We start from the raw sequence: 19,694 nt of genomic DNA on the forward strand, positions 1-19,694 counted from the left end.
CCGTGTCCGCTAAATGCTCACTGATTAATGTTTAGCGAGAAATGTATTTTGTGTACATTTTTTAGATTGCTGATTGCAAGTGTGAGCAAAAAGACGAGTGTTGTGTTTCTGTTTTTGTTGAGTTTACTTACACAACCCGCCGACTGACGGGGAAAGGCGACTCCTTTTACTGACTCGAGTTCTTACGAATCACTCACTGAAGTGAATCGGGTACTCGAGTCACTCCTGACAGAGCGAATGCATAATATACATTGTACCATTGCAGACATGTAAAATCATCTTTATTTACATTCCTTTGGTCACTTTGAACAGTGAGCTTGTGGAAAAGTGTCAAAACATAAGACAATACAGTACATCATACTTAAGCAAAAAAAAAAAAAAGGGAGGACTGCAGTGTTGAAATATTTGTCATGAATGCATCCGAGTGGTTTTAAACGAAACCCACTGAATAAAACTACTGCTCATGAAAACATCTTGCGCTCTAAATTTAAACTGCTGGGATTTTAACATGATCAGAACAGTTAAGGGTTAATATCACATTTGAAAAGAAAAGCAAAAGTAGAAGTTAAGTGTAGCATTCCCTGCTACTTTTCTCAATGCATACACAGTACACAAGCTTCTTTTCTTTCTGTTCGTGTTCGTCTCGTTTGTCCAACATTTAACAGTTGTTGACACGGCCCTGAGAAAATGTTCCTATGAGCAAGACAAAAGGCTCCTTATCACCAGGAACAAAAAAAAAACAAAGAACTTTAAGATGGCAGGAAATATAAAAACTTTCTTTTGGAAACATTGTTTTTAAAGACACTAAAAGCAATCTGATGTATGTCAAATATGCTTAGCTATCTGAACAAAACAGCCACATCTTAGCTTTGTCACAGGCAACAATGCCAATCAGTGTCATATCTAATAACATATATCTTAATAACCACTGGATTTTATTTTCACAATATTCTGAGAGCCAATATAAAAAAAAAAAAAAAAACAAGCTGCAGGCCGCACTTTGGACACCCCTGAGGTATAGGGTATTGACTTAAAACCAAAAGAGGCCCTCAGCTGTCAATCATGTCTGACAGTTCCTGCAGCAGATCTTCCTCTCCGATGCCGGGGTCCATGTCTCCTTCCAGGTGATCGTCGGTGAATTCGTTGATCAGCTCCTCAAAGTCGTCTGCGGCTGAGGTGGAGTAGCGTGAACCCACCACACTCTGGCGACGTGATTTACTTTGAGGTGTGGTCTTCAGCACGGAGCTAAACGTAGAGATGCTTATTAGGATTCCATGCATATTCCCCCCCAAAAAATAATACATTTATTAATTGAGACAACAAAAGTATGATTGCTGGTATTGGTCCAAATAGAAAGGTTTTCATCTAATCTAAATGAATTAGTACCTTTGAAGAGCTGGACTCTCCGTGGTAGACGGCTTCGGTTCTTGTCTTGGACTGTGTTTAGCAACAGGAATGCTCTGGAGAGCCTCACTGGAGCTGGACTGCAACGTGCTGGGACAACAGGAGACTGGAGATCTCAGCTTCGCTTCTTCGCTGGAGTTTGACAACACCTTGAATGCAAAAAAAAAGTCTTTCTTAATACGTAAAGTTGATTAAAAACGAAACCATAATTTTTTACTAGTCCATTGCAAATTTAGTCGTCTTTCAGATTTGTAAGCTGAATTCCCCGAAGAAGACTGAAGACTCCCCAGCGCAGGAAATACAGCTGGAATACATAGGTGCATATTCCGCAAAATCTAAAAAGTGTGTATCTGCTCTATAGGAAAGCACAAGTCAATACAAAGGGTGGGGAAAATGAGCAAATTTATGGCCGTTTTAAGCGGTACAGTTTACCTGTAAAGTTGCCGTCTGCTGCGGCGCTTGATCCGGCGCTATGGAGGCAGTGTTGAGAGGCTTAACTGCAGCTACAGCGGACCGCTCTGCTCCCTTCCGCTTCTTGCCTGCGTGCACTTGCAGGGCGGGTTTCATGACAGACGGCTTCACGTTCAGTTTAGGCCTCACTGGAAAACGAGTGACATCTTATTGATACACAATGAAACTTGTCAGAGTACTTAAAACCAGCAAAAAATTAAAAAAAATAAAAGTACCCTTGTTGTCTGTGGTGGGTGTTTTATCAGGTGTCAACTGCTTTGCAGAGGAAGGTGAAGTTGTGTTTTTCTCTTGGACATTGCTGGAAGTGCTATGACTTGGTGAGGAAGTGTCTTCCTGAGGGGTTGGGGTACTTATCGGAACAGCTGTGTTAAGAAAAGACTTGGATTTGATAGTTTTCAGCTTGCGAACATGGTGGACATTCTGGGTGGGTGGGACGTCGCTGGCATCAAGAGGGGACGTCCGTGGCGGTGAATGACAGACTTTGGTGAGGATCTTCCTCTTTAAGGTACCCGCTGATGGTTTGGGTGAAGGTGAAGGCTCCGTTTCAGGGGGAGGAGCGTTGTTGACCTGCTGGGTGGCGGAAGCCTGTTCTGCCATTTCCTGCTTGCGGAGATGTTTTTCCCGCATAATCTCCTCAAATGTTTTAACCTTGACGTTATTCTTGGAGACGGTCTAGAAAGGGAAATTCAAAAAGCTGCAATTAAAAAGGCAAAGTGCAAATGAGAGGCGGCCAGTCGTGGGTCGTACCTCTGAGGCAACTTGGACTTTGCTTGGTTTATTCACATCAACACTCTTGTCTGCCTTCAATTCACCTGCAGAAAAGATGATACATTGAGATACATAAACGCTCATTCCGTGTATAAAAGAAGGAAGATCTTACTCTGAGTAGCCGTTTTGTTGTTCTGCAGCAAACCCGGCTTCTTCTCCTCCGTATCGGAACCCTTAACTTGATCTTCTTGAAGTCGGGCTGCCTTCTCCCTGCGAATCTCCTCCAGGGTCTTCACCCTAATCTGTCCTGTTTTTGTGGCACTGGAGACGGGCTCCGCTGCTTCCGACTCTTCCTGATATTTACCCGGGGCCTTCTCAGCTGCTTGCTTGAACTTCTTTATATTGGGGTTCTGCTGGTCCCCTTTTCTTTTCTTAGAGTGGAGGACGTCAGAAAGGTTTTTGCCGTCATCGATGGAGTGTTCTTTGATAAAAATCGTTCTTTTTGCAGCCTTGGAGGATTGGTTGGGGACCGTCTTGGTTACGGTCTTTTCTGCGTTTACAGGAGGACAATCCTTCTTGCTCTGAGACTTTGCGGCCTTTTCCAGTCTTATCTCTTCCAGAGTTTTGATACAAATCTGCTGAGTTTTGCTCTCTGAGTCTGTGCTGCTCTGATCTGCTGAGAAAGTAGCATACATAGAAAACATAAATATAACTAGCACAAAACACACTGGACAGCAATGTCCAAACTACGTCGCAGGGGCCATTTGCGGTCCGCAGCTGGCTTTTTTTTTGGCCTATAGCACAATGTAGAAATTGAACGAAAATGTCTTTCTGCAACTAAAACATATGAAAACTCTGTGGAAAGAAGCACAGCAAAAAACAAACACAAGAACAGCTTTTTACCTGCTTGATTGACCGCAGCAGGACCAGCAGGTAAGGTGAGTCTTTCCTTAATCGACCGCATAGCTGGTGACGCAAACGTGAGTCAATTAAAAGGATGCATAATTTAAGCTAAATACACAGGACTTGATGGAAAAGGTCCTTTGTGCCAATAGATGGCAGTTACATGATACATGGATGTTCAGAGTGGCGTGGGAAATTTCATCTCGGCCATTGGAAGGATGTCGATTTTAGTACACATCAGTAGTGTACCTTTGAATCAGTGGGTGTTTTCCGCCTTTCAACACTCGCCTGTGTCCCATGCCCAAAATGTAGTGAATATATTATGAGCAAAGTCTGGTTTAAAAAAAAAAAAAAGTTACCTTTCAGTGAGGGTACGTGTGCCCCCTCCTCATTCACAAATCGACCCAGACGCATCGCTAGGCTGGATTTCAGAGGACCTCCACTTTTCACACCTTGGCATGGGACAAGTCATGAGATTGTGCACGAGCACCATCATCGAGTTGCTATGTTGTCAAGATAAAAAAAATACAATACTTACAGGGCCTCAGTCTCCCAAGCCTGTTAGCCACATTGCCTCTTGGTCTCAGGGTTTCTTCAAACACAAGCTTGGCTGAGATGGAGAAGATGTAATCGTGACTTTCATTTCTGGGCTAGCTTAGCAAGAGAAACTTGATATGAAGCAAGTAATACTCTTTTCATACATTTTATGTGTGGATGACTATTCATGATATGTCAGTTCTACAATTATGGACAAATTAACTTCCCTCGTCATTCTCAGCATTAGACAGCACGAGTATTACAAGGGTGTGCCTTACACTGGCCACAATAAAAGGCCAATGATATGACAGAAATGGGCCTATGTCACCTCATGAAAGACATGAGCATTTGTATTTGTGTTGAGTGCATACAGTATGTACATGCTGTCATCCCTTGCAATATCGTGGTTCGACTACAGCTTTCTTACTGTATCATGTTTTTTCAAAAATTAATTAATACCCAGTCTCACGGTAGACTATACTATACATTAACCCTGCATGAATTCAGCCACGGCTTGTCTGACATGATAAAGTGAAATAAAGCTATCCTCCCATTTTGTGTGGAAGTGGTTTTTGGCTTCTTGCGTTTAGACCAAATACATTTGCAGAATCCTGTAAATTCCCTGCAGTTTAAGAGTTGCTCAATGTGATGTAAACAACGGATAAAAGGAGTATAAAGGTGACTATAGGTATAGTAGGTATATATATTAGGTAGGTCATTTCATGTCTACGAGGTTCTAGTAACTTTAAAAAACACATTTAGAAAGTCATAAACAGGTTTTCTATAACAAATATTCCATTTATTAACATTGTCAACTGCTACAAACTGTATTATTAGTTTTAAAAATAACATGAAAATAATTGTTCTTATTTTTACCGTCATCTGACGTGTTGAAAGTGGTCCGGAAAGCCTGGGTGTTTTCTTTCTCGCCATTGACAGAAATATCAGCACTCTCAGCGGGAACAGCAACTCGATTCATGCTCGCTTTTAGTTCCCTTCTCAGCCGGATCTCCTCCAAGGTGCTCACTCCAAAGTTGTGAGGATCATCTGCTGAGAAACGCCACTTTCATGTCACAGTCATTCCAGAAAGATCCCAGAGTTATGCTTTTTTGTCTCGAGCTCTAAACTTACCAGAATTGACTGAAATATTGGCACTCTTAACGGGAACAGCGGCTCGATTCATGCTCGCTTTGAGGGCCCTTCTCAGCCGGATCTCCTCCAAGGTGCTCACTCCAAATTTGTGCGAATCATCTGCTAAGAAACGCCAGAGTATTTGAGTGTTTGTCCGAGAGTTACAGTTTTTGTCTCGAGCTCAAAACTTACCAGACTTGGGTCGCTTCCTCGGGGATGGGACACCATCTCCCTCCTCTGAGAACTGGTCTGTAAACATCGTGACACATCGAAATGGTAAATGCTAAATCGTAGTTGGCACAAATTACAATCTAATACTCACCATCCTCGTCCTCGTCATCATCTGCGGGATTGATCACCACCGGCGGATGAGTAGGGCTTGGTACTGGTTCTTGGCTTTCTGTTTTCATGACTCCTCTCAGCTGGAGGTTAGGAGCAGTGGGGAGAGGTGTGGCCGGCAGTGGGGGCGGCTCTTCGTGCGGTTGCTCCTCATTCTCACTGTGACCTTTGATCATGGTATTAATAATTAATATCATCATTTTAGGTGACTTAACACGGGTGCAGTGGAAAATGCTCTGAAATTCTGTGTATCCACTCACTTAGGTCAGGTGGGATAACTACGCCAAAAACATGGCGTGGCTTTTCATGGAAAAAGGCACAGTGTGGTTTCTGACAGCCGGCGGGATGCTTCTCCCAATAACATGGTATTTCCTTGCGGTTTTTCTGTTTTGATGAAAGAGATGAAACAAAGGTAACGTCATACATGATTACTGCACATTAAGTCAAGTTCAGGGCTGTCCAAAATACGGCCCATGCTTTGTTTTGTTTTAATTGGCCTGCAACACGTTCTAAAATGATCATTTAACAAGAAAACTAAAATGGCAAATAGTGAAAAATCTGCAGAAATATTAAGAGAATAAAGTTAGAAAAAGCAAACATTTGTGACTTTTTATCCTTACATAATGAATGACTAATTATAGTTCAGAAATATATGCGAGTATATAACACTGTAAATTGCTTTATTTATATGAATATGACCGCAAGCATGAATTTAATAATGGTGATTCAAAACAAAAATAGATTAGACTGGGCAAAGATGTGTTTGTTTTAAAATGCTTCTTACTGTGATCTCCATATGACGAAATTTGCAGACGTTTCGGAAGCAACGTCCCTCCTGCCAGAGATTGCAGACAGTTTCATTGCCCATCGCTGCTTCACAGTGCCTGAAAGGGCAGCTGTCTCCCTGCAGCAATAAAAGCAAAAACAATATTCATTTTCTCAATGTTTACACACTACGAATGTCAGAATCTGACTTCAAACAAGTAGTGTTTCAACGGTCGATCACCGATTCGTCACGATACATTCAGCTCACAAGACGAGGTGATACGTGATGGTGTATTCAAAAGAACGAGATGAGACGATATTTTATCCGAACTTGAAAATGCTTTCAAAGAGTATCAGTTCTCCTCCATACTGTGTGGATGTGTTACGATTTTCGTTTAAGTTTAGAATTAATGAAATTCCAGGCTAACTGGTGAGGTCGCTAGCTAGCAGCAGTCTCGAGCCCTTGCGGCATTTGAGTTCCATTCTGAGTTCATTGGTGTGCTTCATATACAAACATTGCTTACTTTAGTGCAGGTAGAATAGTAGAAGAAGTAGCAGTCATCTCCATGGTTAGTCATAGCGAGGCTGGTACGAGTCCTTATTGGTGTCAATTAGATTACGACAGTAGGACCCAGCCCCTGGTTGTCTTCCTGGCCAACAGAACACCCTTCAAACACAAAGAGATGTTAATTGTACGGTATTGGTCATATTTAAAGTAAGAAATACATTGCAGAAAACTGTTGACAGAATGTATCTGCCCATAAGACTATGCAAAGTAAATGAATTAAAAGCTATTTTCATTACCTGAGGTCGCTACAGGTATACACTTTCTTCGCCTTTTGCAGGTTGATGGGGTGTCCTTGTTTCAGTATGAAGTCCTGGAGGAAGACTTGATCCATGAGATAAGAGGGAAATGGGAGTGTGGGTCGCCCAGAGCACTTATCTCTGCCAGACTGCTTAACATTACTGACGGTGGATTCAAGTCCTTTTTCTTTATTTACATTTTTTTTTGATTGGCATAACTTTAAGCAAAGGTGGCAGTTGTAGTTTGGGAGTGGAAAAAAATGTTAAAACTCAGGTTGCAAAAAGGGCACAAGTGTAGACTCATGGGTGGGGAAAAAAACAGCTCTTCTTCGGTCAGGTTGAAATTTGGATACTTTGATGATTGAGGGAAAATGGCCGGGTATTTACAGCTGTTCACACCCAAAGCTGACTGGAAAATCATGTCTTCTGCCCATGTATTCTGAAAGACAGGTATGCTAGCCGTATCCAGGGATCCCAGCAAAGGGCCAGAGGATGGATTTAAACCTACAAAAATCAATAAAAAAACACTCCCCGTGGGACTGAAAGGGGTCGTTATTGGACAAATTCATCATAATACATATAAGGCACAACATCATGAAAACATCAATTTCTGTTACGCCCCCACACTTCAATTAATATATCATCAAGACATAATTACACCTTTAATGAGAGTAACCCCAAATATAGCTATACAAGTACACTGAAAAAAGAGTTTAGCTTCAACATTGAAATAAAGTATACAAATGCATACTATGTTAACATGCAAAACAATTCACATTCAATACTGATTAGTAGTTTGGGGTAGCTTCAGTGATGACCCGTCAAATTCACATTTACGTAACACAGAGCGGTTTCAGAGACGGGAAGCCACGGCAAGTGACAAAGGGCGATTCTTACCTACTTGTTCGGTTAGTTCCAGACGCAGACTTTAATGGCGACTTGTATGTTGCAATAAAAAACCAAAACAAAAAAACACATAAACGAACCTTGAGGCGCCGTTTAAAAGTCACCACTATACTCGAAGGTTATATAAGGGATAACCAAGTCAACAAATACTTTCTTAAATTATTTCTTGGTCGCCACTATTGTATATAACCAACATAACAAAGAATATTAAAGAAGAAATGTAAAGGTTAGGAGGCATAAACCATTTTTGTCGGTGCTCGGAAAACAGAGGCCTAGTACTTACACAATTTCTCACCACCTTTACTTTGCTTATATTTACTAAAAACCACAGCACCCACATCCAGTATATGGCATAATCACGTAAAACTATCAAACATAATAGGTAGAAATAGCGTGAATTACCAGATTCTTGTAAGAGAAAAAAGGGTTTTGGGTTAAGTGTGGTACAGTCCGTTGTGGCCGCGGTCTGGTTTAGGCAAAATGGCGGCTGTCGTGTTTTGCTGTTTTTTTCTATTTAACAAAACTTTATGTTAAAATTTCATAAACGGAAAATGCCCCTGTGGTCCGGAAGAGCAGACACGCTGACGCTGAGATATATAGCCGCAGTAATTCATACACGTATAATTTATTCACAGGAAAAACATAGAATGATGCTGACTTGTGAAATAATGGATGTTTTCCATTTAATGTTGACAGTAAAGTTATTGTTGAAATAAACTAAGCCCTGGTTTTGCAATTATTTGATGTGTAGATTTAGGTACACAATTTAGTTAAATTATCGTTTACGGCTACTTTATTCAACTTGATTATTGGTTTATTTTATTTTGAAAAGTGTAAACCGGATATCGTGTATGTTCCAGTATCCGGCTTCTGACAGCTGCTGCAGCCGTTTCAGTTATCAGCTGGCTTTAGTGCCTTTCGCTGTAGTTTCCTGTAAGTTTGCAGGCGCTGGTAAATTGCATGCAGTTGTTGTTCAAAACTATCAATAACTGCTTCAAGCCGACCACTGTAGCATAGAAACTTTCCATCGGTTTACGTCTCAATGGACACTGTTCAGGTAGGTGTGTTTGCTGTTTACCTCCATGAGGTTAGCTGTCAAAGGTTAGCATGTTACTAGGAAGATTTGGCTAGCAAGGGCAGGGCCAGCTAGCTCATAAGGAACACGCAGGTAAAGTAGTTATTCTAATGTTATTTGCAGAGCGCAGTAAAAATATGATTTTAAATATAATGTCATTTGTCATTGTCACAAGTTGTCAATTGTCCTCAGACTATGGCGTCTGGATTTACTCTGGACCTGGGACCTCTGAAAGAACCACTTGGATTCATTCGTGTGCTAGAATGGGTATGTCAAATATCAACATTGTCTATCTTGGATATTGAAATATTTTTAATGTTAAGAGTTATTTGTATTTTTCAGTGTTACTTTGAGTAAGAGTACAAAAGACTTGCAAAATGGCAGCCAAGCCATTATAGGTTACTTGGAGCTACGCCAACTGCAGTCAAATAGTTGACATAAATGTGTTGCTGGTTACTAGGACATGCTCTAAATAGTAACACCAGAATCTCCGACCTGGGTTCGAATCTCTGTTAGTGTTTCTCCGTGTACTCCAGATTCCTTAATTAATTGGCAACTCAGGTGGGATAGGCTCCAGCATACCCCACCACGAAACCAGTGAGGACAAACGGCATAGGAAATTGGATGGATGGAACGTGTCTTTACGAAGAAGTAGAGCTCATTTAATCCTATATACCTTCCCTTATATCTATTACCGATAATCTCGTCGTCCTGTTATCAGCTGTGCATAAGACCCACGTGTAATGTGGAGCCCAATCACAATCACATTGTTCAATTCATTGTTCCAATGCTGCGCATCAATTACAATATGATGCAATGCTGAACTCTTTTCAGTCTGTCCACACAGGAAGTGACATTTCAGCGAATACATTAACAAAAGTGGAAAAAAATAAATCACACAAACCAGACAGGGATCGTACCAAAGCTCAGCTTGGCAGGAATGCAGGCCAGTATCAGTGCATGCCGTTGAAATGGTTCTACTCTGGAAGAGCGAGTGTGCATGGTGTGCACTTCTCAGCCACGGTGCCTAATAGTGAATTCACAGCAGGAACCGGAACGAGTAATCTGTAGATTAAAAATTCATAAATATATATATATTTTTTTAAGGCTTATGGCTTGAGGAATGGCCTGGCCTTGCTAATATTGGAAGTGTATTATATTTCTGATGCAGATGGCAGTGCTACAGTATGTCTTTGCTGCACTGCCCAGTGAAGGGTGTTGGCTTGCAGCACAGCCACCTGCTTTTTAGAATTTTTATTACACAAAACATAATCTTTCCATTATATTTGCACACTGCTATTATTGTACTGTATTCATTTTATTTGTAAAAAAAAAGAAAAACTGCACTTTTTGGGGGGGGGGGGACTTTTACCAATCTTCCACAGTCCATAAGTGAGACATGAACACGTGTACACATTGTAAAGATATAAAACCAGCTAAAGAGGTGCTAGCGGGTTTTCAATATTTAGAGCGTGTGTGTTCATGTCTCACATAAGGAGCGTTCTGAAGATGATGGGCAAAACTCACCAAAAAGTGCAGTTTTCCTTCAGCCTATTAATTCTATGCAGCATTATTCTATTGCATCATATCCATTTTTACCTATAATTAACAAATCTTCCATTTTAATTGATTACTTAAGTTTTAGTCGGTTAATATTAGGGCAATTTCAATGTAAGGGAACTTAAAAAATCAAATAACTGATATATCGGCCTATTAAATAAAATCTAAAAAATGAAATACCTTCCCTTGATGGCGTAAATATAGTTACAAATATATATTTTACTATTTGCTCGTACTTCTATGATGTGGACCGAGCAGCTTCTGAACAATTTGAATATAAAGTAAATCAAAAATGTGACGAACAAAAGAGCAGTAAACCTCAGAGGAGGTAAAACAATCATGCAAAGCGTATAGAATTCAGGATACTGTGCCCCACCTGCCACTCCACAGACCGCACGTCACTGCGGAAGAACACACAAACCTCTCTAATCATTAACCACACAGCACCGAGCGACAACTATGGTCAGAATTCAGATGTAAAAGGGGTTGTAAATCACGTGAGATAGTGAATGAAAGGTAAATTCGATCCATTTGAAATGTTCACATACAATATACTGTCTGGTTCAGAACAGAAGAGAAGACTATACTGTACATCATGTACAGTAGTGTTGAGATGGTCGGCCACGAAAGCAAATTACTTTTAACTTTTATAGCACCGCATAACATAGTGATGACTTACGAGATGGCCATTCGGATGGCTGCATTGAGAGCCGCTCCAATAATACACACTGTTGGCTTTTTTCCTTGTAAAGACCGAAGACCAAAGGTAGCAACACTTTTATGCCCTTAATGATAGCTTAGATGAACAGTTTCCGTATGTACTCATACTTTTCATTTCATTTGATTCCTTGCCTTTAGTGAAAGTGTGTACCAGCAGGAAACTTTTTTGCAGTTTACAATCTCCTTCTATAGACCACAATCTCTGAATGTCAAAACAAGCCTGTGTGCCCCCACTTGTAAACATGGATACAAGCCAGTAACTGCAGTTTTGTAGGGGAAGGGGGGTGGTGGTCTAACTAATTTTGCAGCCATGACATATTGGGTAGAAAAGCTTGTGCGGAATGCTTCAGTCAGATTGAGGGAGGCTCGAGTGAGACACAGTACTCAGCACTAGAGAATCCCCGCCCTGGCTACAACAGTTTATTTGGGGTGCCGGCGGGGTGGGTCAGACAAGGCTGAGATGAAAGCTGAGAAATCGTTGGCAGTTCCAGAGATACTTGAAAGTTGAAACTCATTCCTGAAAATCCACACGAAGCTGGACACTCGTGAAATACTACACTGTTCAACTACACACTTTAGGCTATTCGTTCATGTATTTCCTCTTGGCAGTAGTATAGAAGTAGTGGTGTAAGAGTACCCCTTCACCACAGTATGTCTCAGTTGTCAGGTCACGTTTTGGGTAGCAAAACATAAAATTGCTTCGCTTCTGTATAAGCAGCTCAGATGGTTTTTAAAATGAAAAATTCCACAATAAATAACATTCTCAAATGAACAAAATAATATATGGCCACAGTAAGAATGTGAATTATTACTGTAGTTTTAGTATAGTTTCCTTATTGGCTGAAATGCAACACTAATGTAGTTCCAACTTGCTGCCGTGTTCCCCATCCCTACTGAACAAAACTGCTTTACATATCTCACCAGGAAGGCCAAGTATTCCTAAAAACACCGGGAAAAGGTTTTCAATCTCCGGCTTTTCCTTGGCACTGTCACTAGCTGTGACTCCCACTGACCAAAGGCTGAAAACTGTACAGTCGTCTTGTTTATTGCTTAATTTAAAATGCTTAATTCAGGCCAAGAATAAGTACAATTTACTTAATTGTGCAATTTTTTTTACATATTCAGCCACAAAATAGCAATAATTAATTAATTAGACATGATCAAGTGAAGGAGTGATGTTCGAACCGTAATGTAGTGAGGCCCCCCGATACCCGAATTCGGTATGTTCCGTTTACATGGCTCTGTTTGCTTTAATATCATTACTATGATCTTTATTATTATATGAGGCTGTCATAAACACTTAAAAAACAGACAAGTACGATATGGACAAACTTATGCATCCATGTCAAGTTGAGGTAAGTATGAGGTCAGAAAAACAGGAAGTCCTGTTAAAAGAAAAAAAAAACCCATCCTGAAATACAAATATGCAAGAGTTTCAAATTGACTGTCAATTCCAAGACAGATTTACACACATGAAGAGTAAACTTGTTGCCCTGCCACACATACATCCTTCTTCCAATGCCTGGAATCCTTTTCTTTTATTTTTAACTTGTTTGGTTTGGCTACCATCATCCTGCCCTCCAGAGAAGAGTCCAGTTGCAGAGAAATTGCCCCCAACAGCCTTTTAGTGCTCACTACTGCCACCTGTTGCTCAAATTAAAATCAAAATGCAAAAAAGTGATGTTTGCATCTGTGGATGTGTAACATGCCCACAGTGAATCTTGGTGCCAGCAGCATCCTTTTTCAGCTACATATTCAATTTTTCATCTTTATTCATTGATTGATTATGAACAAATCGCAGAAGATCCTGTACTATACTTTAATTCTGAGTCATATTCTTTACTGCTTTTAGTCACCTTTTGTAAAATGTTCAAACATATGTGAACTAGAACTAAAACTACCTGCTTTGTTCACACAGTCGGCTCTGATAGTCTCAGACAAGGCTGGCAGAGTTGCAAGCTACAGTATCTGCCCGTGTGTGGGATAGTTATTTTTCTCCACAGCTAATGTCAGAGGTTAGAGGAAATTATGTGGAATCTATTGTGCTTGCCTGTTTCTGTGCTCTGTCAGCATAGTCGAAGCTGCAGCTTTTCCTACCCTGAAATAAGACACTTTGCTGGCATGCAATGTTATGCGTTCAATATATACATTCATTTATTATTGACATTCTATCAATAGGCCTACACTATATATATATGTAAATAAAGTGTATATATAGTCATCTCTCTCCACTTTGCACCCTCACTTTAACAGGGTTTTTAAACTTTACTGCTATTTCATGGTCGTCTGCAGCCTTTTATTAGTTAAAAAAATTAAGGATGTTTTATGTATTCATGGCCTAAATCAGGGGTGGGCAAACTTTTTGACTCGCGGGCCGCATTGATTTAACAAAACGGGGGGGGGGGGGGGGGGGGGGGGGGGGGCAGACTATATATTTTACACATAACAGTCCACCTGGTATTATTGTATCTGTAAAAGTGTCATGCAATCTGCTATTATTATTTATTTTATATTTAAATATTTTATATTTAAATATTTAAAATATTATTATTATTATTATTATTATTATTATTGTGTCCCTTTTTTCAGGAGCACTTTGTAAACAACAGACCACATCAAATAACAAAATTGATAAAACCATCAAAAGGTTGGCTCAAGCCATGATGCCAGTTTGTATGTTGAGTTTAAATGAAATACTTTGGAAACACTTGGCGGGCCGGATGTGGCCCCCGGGCCGTAGTTTGCCCACCCCTGGCCTAAATTAAGCAAGATGACTAAATGAACTAAAATACACTGGCCACTAGGTGTCACTAGTAACAGATGAACCAGACTTGAGCACTGTCACCAACAATGAATGCAGCTTTGCATTATCTCACAATTGGGCACAATAATGACTAATCATTATCATCATCATCATCATAACATGAGGTACTGTTGTGGCCGGACTCGGCTAAAACTCAACTCGTCACTTCCTGACGCCACATCCACAGTATTGTGCACCTTTTTATTATTATTATTATTATTATTATGAAATTTCAACCTCATACATTTCTCTTTCAGGTTTTCACCATTTTTGCCTTTGCTACCACTGGAGGTTACTCTGGGACAACTCACTTCACAGTCAAATGCGCTGGATCCGAGCAATCACTCGACGTGAAGCCTACGTTTGGATACCCGTTCAGGTAGAAACCTGAAAGACATACACCCATGAGCCACAGCCAAACAAACTATTTTCATAGAGATGCATGATTTTCAAACCGAAACCGAGACGTTTCTCAACACCGATATAGTACAGATAGCGGATACATTTTTAAATGATGTACTATTAAAATGTATAGTTTGTTCCCACCTGGAGGTAAGAAGGACTCCAACTTTGACAAACTGTACCTTTTGATTTGTCCTAATCAAATATCATAACGTTGCTTGTATCAGGGGACTGGCTAGACCAGGGGTGGGCAAACTACGGCCCGGGGGCCACATCCGGCCCGCCAAGTGTTTGAATACGGCCCGCCCAATCTTTCAAAAGTATTTAATTTAAACTCAACATACAACCTGGCATCATGGCCTGAGCCAACCTTTTGATGGTTGTATCAATTTCGTTGTTTGACATGGTCTGTTGTTTACAAAGTGCTCCTGAAAAAAGAGACACAAGCACATAATAATAATAAAATTAAAATAATAATTATTATATTATTAGTATAACTATTATGATTATTATATTTATTATATTAATGCTAATTATTATATTAATTATATATAATAATATTGTTATATTTGCATATTTTACATAATAATAATATAATAATTGTTATTTTAATTTTATTTTAATTATTATAATATTTTATTATTTTTAAAATGTTTAAATATAAATATAAAATAATAAATAATAAAAGCAGATTGCATAATACCGGGTGGACTGTTACGTGTAAAATATATAGTCCCCCCCCCCCCCCCGGAAATTTTGTTATATCAATGCGGCCCGCGAGTCAAAAAGTTTGCCCACCCCTGGGCTAGACAGAGGGAGCCGCCTGTTGCGCACTCGGCAAGGTGCACTGTACTCGGGCACACGCTGCGAGCTGCTGGTGTGACACCACGGAGGTCTTTGGCAAACCTTTTGCACTAGTCAGTCCAAACCCTGCAGCGCTGGCGTTTCGGGTGGCTACAAGGTTTTTTGTGTGCTTGATGTTTGCACCTCATATTTGGTACAACTAGCATGCAAAATGTCGTACTCGGAAACTGAATGTTTGTGTACAAGTGAGCTCAGGAGACGTTATAACATGCCGTTATTGTCACAGGCACTAGAATAAAGAAGCGCTTGATTTGGTCAGCTTTTTTTGTTTATTTTTAGTTATATCTGATGTCATAATTTCCTCATATCAACCCGAAAATTATCGTGCACCTTTAGTTTTTAACTTAGAAGGATAATATCATAGCCCCGTATTCCGGTTTGTTGCAAGTCAATCCTTACACTCAAGGATTTTGTGTGCTAGCAACTTCAAATCTCACTTGGGTCAATGTTTCTATGTCCTGTCCTTGCTTTCCTGGAACAAACCTGAGAAGTAAGCCAGGTGAGGACTTTTATTTCATGAGCTCGTAAATCATGACCGCGGAATGCTGGGCTGACTGCATTTGGTCTTTTGTCTTTTTCCTATACCATTCAGGTTGGCGGCGCAGCCTTACGGGATGCCTACGTGCGATGGCAAATTCAATGAGACCTACCTACAGGGCAACTTCTCCTCCTCGGCAGAGTTCTTTGTGTGTGTGGGTGTTTTTGGTTTTCTGTACTGCACCGCCACGCTGATTCTGTACTTGGGCTACCAGAGTGTGTATCGCCAGACCACCCGCGGCCCTTTCATTGTGAGTATTGTTTGCATACGCAATGGGAATCATTTGTTCAGAATCAAAACCCAATCGAATAAGCTTAGGAAAGTGCTTGGAACAAACAGACCAACCAGATTTCACCAGCGGCTTCCATATTAAGTCCATGTTTTATAATATAGGCCCCAATTAGACAGGTAGAAATCCTCTTACATTTTCACAGAAAGGATGAGGAAATAATTTCTGCTTTTGCTTTCTTTCCACTAGGATTTGGTGATAACCGCTGCCTTCGCCTTCCTGTGGCTCGTGTCCTCTTCAGCCTGGGGCAAAGGCCTGACTGATGTCAAGTGGGCCACCAACCCCGAACACCTGGTGGAGAACTGTGCCAACTGCCACCCAGGAGAGTTTCCTTCCATGGGACGCCTAAATGCATCGGTGGTACGTCCACTTATGTTGGTTTTAAAGATATAACAACAGCTAAAACAGGCAGCTAATACACACACATATTGCAGATAGAAAGCCCGCTATTAAAACACCGAAAACATCCAATCTATGGAACTTAGTATTGAGTACCCCTGCCGTATATTGTCATCAATAGTAATGGCAAAAAAAACATTCATTCCTAAAAGCAAGGCACACTGTGATTAAGAAAGGAAATCCATGCTCTTGTGACTCAGTGTGTATTTTTTTTTCCACAGATTTTTGGCTTTTTAAATCTGATCCTTTGGGCGGGTAACTGCTGGTTCATCTACAAGGAGACGTCCTTCCACAAAGACCCCAACCCACCCGCCACTGTGGAGGAAGGAGGGATCCCGGGGCCTTAAGCTTCTCATGCATGTCTCTGTAACAGTGACAATATTAATAATAATAATAATTATTATTATATTGTCTCTGTACATACTATGCCAAACACTGGTTCTACAAAAAAAAGAATATTTCAATTTAATATCGTTCCCATTTGACTACATAGCTTTTTTTATTCTTACTAACGAGGCCTTATTTTCTTATGTCTTTAAGCCATGATGCAGCTTTTATCCTAAAAAGCTTACATACCATGTACAATTACAATTGGTGTGTATGTAGGATTCAAACCTGTTGGGTGTTGATAAAACAGCAGGGCCACTTGGCTTCAGCATTGCTTGACTGTTTCCCGTAAGGAAAAAAAAAAACATGAAGTTGTTTTACCGGGTTTGGGTGTTTTGTTCAGTTGTTTTCCACCCCTGTGGTGTGGGTTGTTGGAGTTGGTGCAAATACTTCATGTGGTGACTAAAATAGTGTGCGTGCATGTATTAATCGTTTTTTGTTTTTTTTTCAGTAATAATGAATATTGCGCAGAAGATATATTCAAAAATTGCAAAACCAAACAAAGCACTCCCGGTTGTTTATGCAGATGTACTAATTGACATAACGAATAAAGCCGACTGCTGTCTTTTACAGACAGCATACAGGAAGAAAGCACATGACGACTACTACTACGTATACCTGCTTCCTGCCAAGGTCCTAGACTATGATGGGATGTTTTCTCAACCAGGGCTTGGCTGTGTACTTCTTGATTTTTTGCTTAAATTAATTGGGGCTTCAGAGCAGCTAATGATGATAAGACGTCCCTGACATCCAACTGATGGGCAATTTTTTGTTTTACTTTTTACATTTTTTTGTACTTCAGGTTGAAATATTCAAGTCCTCCCCGCTTACATACTGTATGAACCTGCTTCCGTCAGGAACGAGGTCTGCTGTCGTTTGTACCGCAGATTACGGTATTTCTTTTTTTACATAACAGTTTTACATTTAACAGTAGTATTCAGTGTGTAGCCATATTTATGCTTACCTCTTTCCATTTTATCTTCATTTGAAAGCCAACATCGGACGTCTGTTCGTATTTCCGCCTCCTCGTTGGAAAGAAGAGCATTATTTCTGTCACATTGATTCATTTGGTTTGTTGTGCCACCGCATTGCTCTTTGCTAAGTCAAGTAAAATGTGGCGCAATATATCCTGCATAATTTAATCCTGTGCGGGTCTGTGACACAAATGTGACATGATTGACGACAGTGTGAGAAGCAATGGTTTCATCCCCTGCTGATTTTTTTAATAGTAGATTTTATTTTAACAGAGCAAAAGAATAATAATTTAAAAAAATGGTATAACATTGAGTGTTATACCAGATCCTTCAGGATCTCAATCTAGTCCAGTACAGTGTGTCGCTAAGGCCTTTCTTGGTGACTGTGCTCCCAACTCCCTTGACATCATGAAGCGGCTACTCCATCGTAATTATGTTTCTGTCCATGTCATGACCTGAGATTGGGAGTATTTCTTTAATTAGTGTTTCATGGGCAATTAACCGGTCTGTGGGGATCAGTGCTTCTTTCACTTCATTAAATACAAATGCTTTATTTGATTGGGTTACACTTTACAGTAAGGTACACAAAATTACAGTAGAACCAACCCACCTAACCCTGACCACTACTCACTCGTTCCTCAGTTACAACTCTTAAATAGATGTGCTTAGTTCCTCAGCAACTACTCATTAGTTCCTCATTAAGTACCGTATTTTTATGGACCTTATTGTAAAGCGAAACCTTTTATTGTTTGAGTCATGGACTGTTGATGTCGTTGTATATACTTTGCTTACAGCAGGATGCTTATTATCAGCCACCGTTATGTGTAACGTACAAGTATTCTGGTGTTGTACTGGCGGATTGTTGTCAAGAAAAAGTAAAAAATACAAAAACCAAAGCAGGAGCAGGAAATAGTCATAGTCCAAATGCAAGCTTCCATGTGTGACCACGTCCATAGACGCAAATCATTTAGTCTTGACACAAACTGACTTGAAAGGCAGAATTTAATGCAGATTTTGACATATTAAGATCTTCTAGTTATAATCAAATGTTTGATATCCTGTTTGAGTTTAAATGTAGTTTTCAATAAATTTTTTCCTCTTGCTCCTGTTTTTTTCTTTTTTGTATTTTGATGCTTTGGTTTGAGGTTTGATTGAATATAATAGTGTCACTCTCCTAAACCCTCACCGTGGGAAAAAGTGCTAAGATAACAATGTATGCAGTATATTAAAAATCACAGACTGTGTAATTTCATTTGAAATCCAAGCTTGTAAGTGAAGTAAAATGTCCTCCTATGGATCAGCACTTGTTTATTCATGAGTAGTCTACACTCGGGATCCACAGCTACTGTATGTTTAAGAAGATGTTTGTTGCTTAAGCACTTAAAAGGATTAAGAAGGGCAAAGTGGTGTACACACGCCATAGATCACATTGTAAGCACACTTGGGTAAATGCTTTCTTGATGTCACAAAATAACAAATAAATTTGAATGTGCATGCTTCCAATTATTTTGGGGGAAGTTTTTTTTCATTCCACAAATCATCCAAATCCAAAATGCTGCTGTGAAGTCAATCTAGAATAGAAATATTTTGGTTTATTTGGGCGTGTGTTGCATTTGAGGGTTAAAATGACATACTTGCACAATTTCAAGCCTGAGCAAAGTGAATGAAGTAGGAGGGTAATATCAGCAATTATAAACAATATAGTTAGCTTTATA

General features: G+C 40.0%; 2 protein-coding genes across 7 annotated transcripts; one reads left to right on the forward strand and one right to left on the reverse strand.

The window, feature by feature from the left end:
• Positions 1 to 264: 264 nt before the first annotated feature.
• zc3h11a (zinc finger CCCH-type containing 11A) lies at positions 265 to 8,501 on the reverse strand. 6 transcript variants are annotated; one of them, XM_058078912.1, is made up of 19 exons: positions 8,371 to 8,494; positions 7,960 to 8,000; positions 7,063 to 7,136; positions 6,783 to 6,925; positions 6,278 to 6,397; positions 5,754 to 5,877; positions 5,477 to 5,659; positions 5,347 to 5,403; positions 5,155 to 5,277; positions 4,900 to 5,073; positions 4,025 to 4,096; positions 3,846 to 3,938; positions 3,487 to 3,549; positions 2,756 to 3,259; positions 2,623 to 2,687; positions 2,091 to 2,547; positions 1,837 to 2,003; positions 1,387 to 1,553; positions 265 to 1,245 (listed from the first exon to the last, which is right to left on the reverse strand). In XM_058078912.1, the coding sequence occupies exons 4-19, from the start codon at positions 6,834 to 6,836 to the stop codon at positions 1,050 to 1,052; spliced, it is 2,619 nt and encodes an 872-aa protein (XP_057934895.1). In that variant the 5' UTR covers positions 6,837 to 6,925; positions 7,063 to 7,136; positions 7,960 to 8,000; positions 8,371 to 8,494; the 3' UTR covers positions 265 to 1,049. The 6 variants fall into 6 exon arrangements, with proteins under 6 accessions (XP_057934895.1, XP_057934896.1, XP_057934899.1 ...); XM_058078913.1 differs by lacking the exon at positions 7,960 to 8,000 and having other exon boundaries at positions 8,371 to 8,462; XM_058078916.1 differs by having other exon boundaries at positions 2,756 to 3,256; positions 7,063 to 8,501.
• Positions 8,502 to 8,839: 338 nt separating this feature from the next.
• On the forward strand, positions 8,840 to 19,482 carry sypl2a (synaptophysin-like 2a). Its single transcript, XM_058078926.1, has 6 exons — positions 8,840 to 9,025; positions 9,236 to 9,310; positions 14,384 to 14,505; positions 15,985 to 16,180; positions 16,409 to 16,579; positions 16,840 to 19,482. Exons 1-6 carry the CDS (start codon positions 9,011 to 9,013, stop codon positions 16,963 to 16,965), a joined length of 705 nt encoding a protein of 234 aa, XP_057934909.1. The 5' UTR covers positions 8,840 to 9,010; the 3' UTR covers positions 16,966 to 19,482.
• The last annotated feature ends 212 nt before the right edge of the window (positions 19,483 to 19,694 follow it).

This window comes from Doryrhamphus excisus, chromosome 1 (assembly GCF_030265055.1).
Source record: "Doryrhamphus excisus isolate RoL2022-K1 chromosome 1, RoL_Dexc_1.0, whole genome shotgun sequence".
Taxonomy (NCBI): domain Eukaryota; kingdom Metazoa; phylum Chordata; class Actinopteri; order Syngnathiformes; family Syngnathidae; genus Doryrhamphus; species Doryrhamphus excisus.

Bases quoted from the DNA above. Each gene is read 5' to 3' on its own strand.
- sypl2a (XM_058078926.1), top strand. The intron at 9,311-14,383 runs GTATGTCAAATA...TTTCTCTTTCAG, and splicing joins TCATTCGTGTGCTAGAATGG to GTTTTCACCATTTTTGCCTT. The intron at 16,181-16,408 runs GTGAGTATTGTT...TCTTTCCACTAG, and splicing joins CCACCCGCGGCCCTTTCATT to GATTTGGTGATAACCGCTGC.
- zc3h11a (XM_058078912.1), bottom strand. From the start codon at position 6,836: ATGACTAACCATGGAGATGACTGCTACTTCTTCTACTATTCTACCTGC. The intron at 2,004-2,090 runs GTACTTTTATTT...CTCGTTTTCCAG, and splicing joins ACCCACCACAGACAACAAGG to TGAGGCCTAAACTGAACGTG. The intron at 1,246-1,386 runs GTACTAATTCAT...CTCTACGTTTAG, and splicing joins GAGAGTCCAGCTCTTCAAAG to CTCCGTGCTGAAGACCACAC.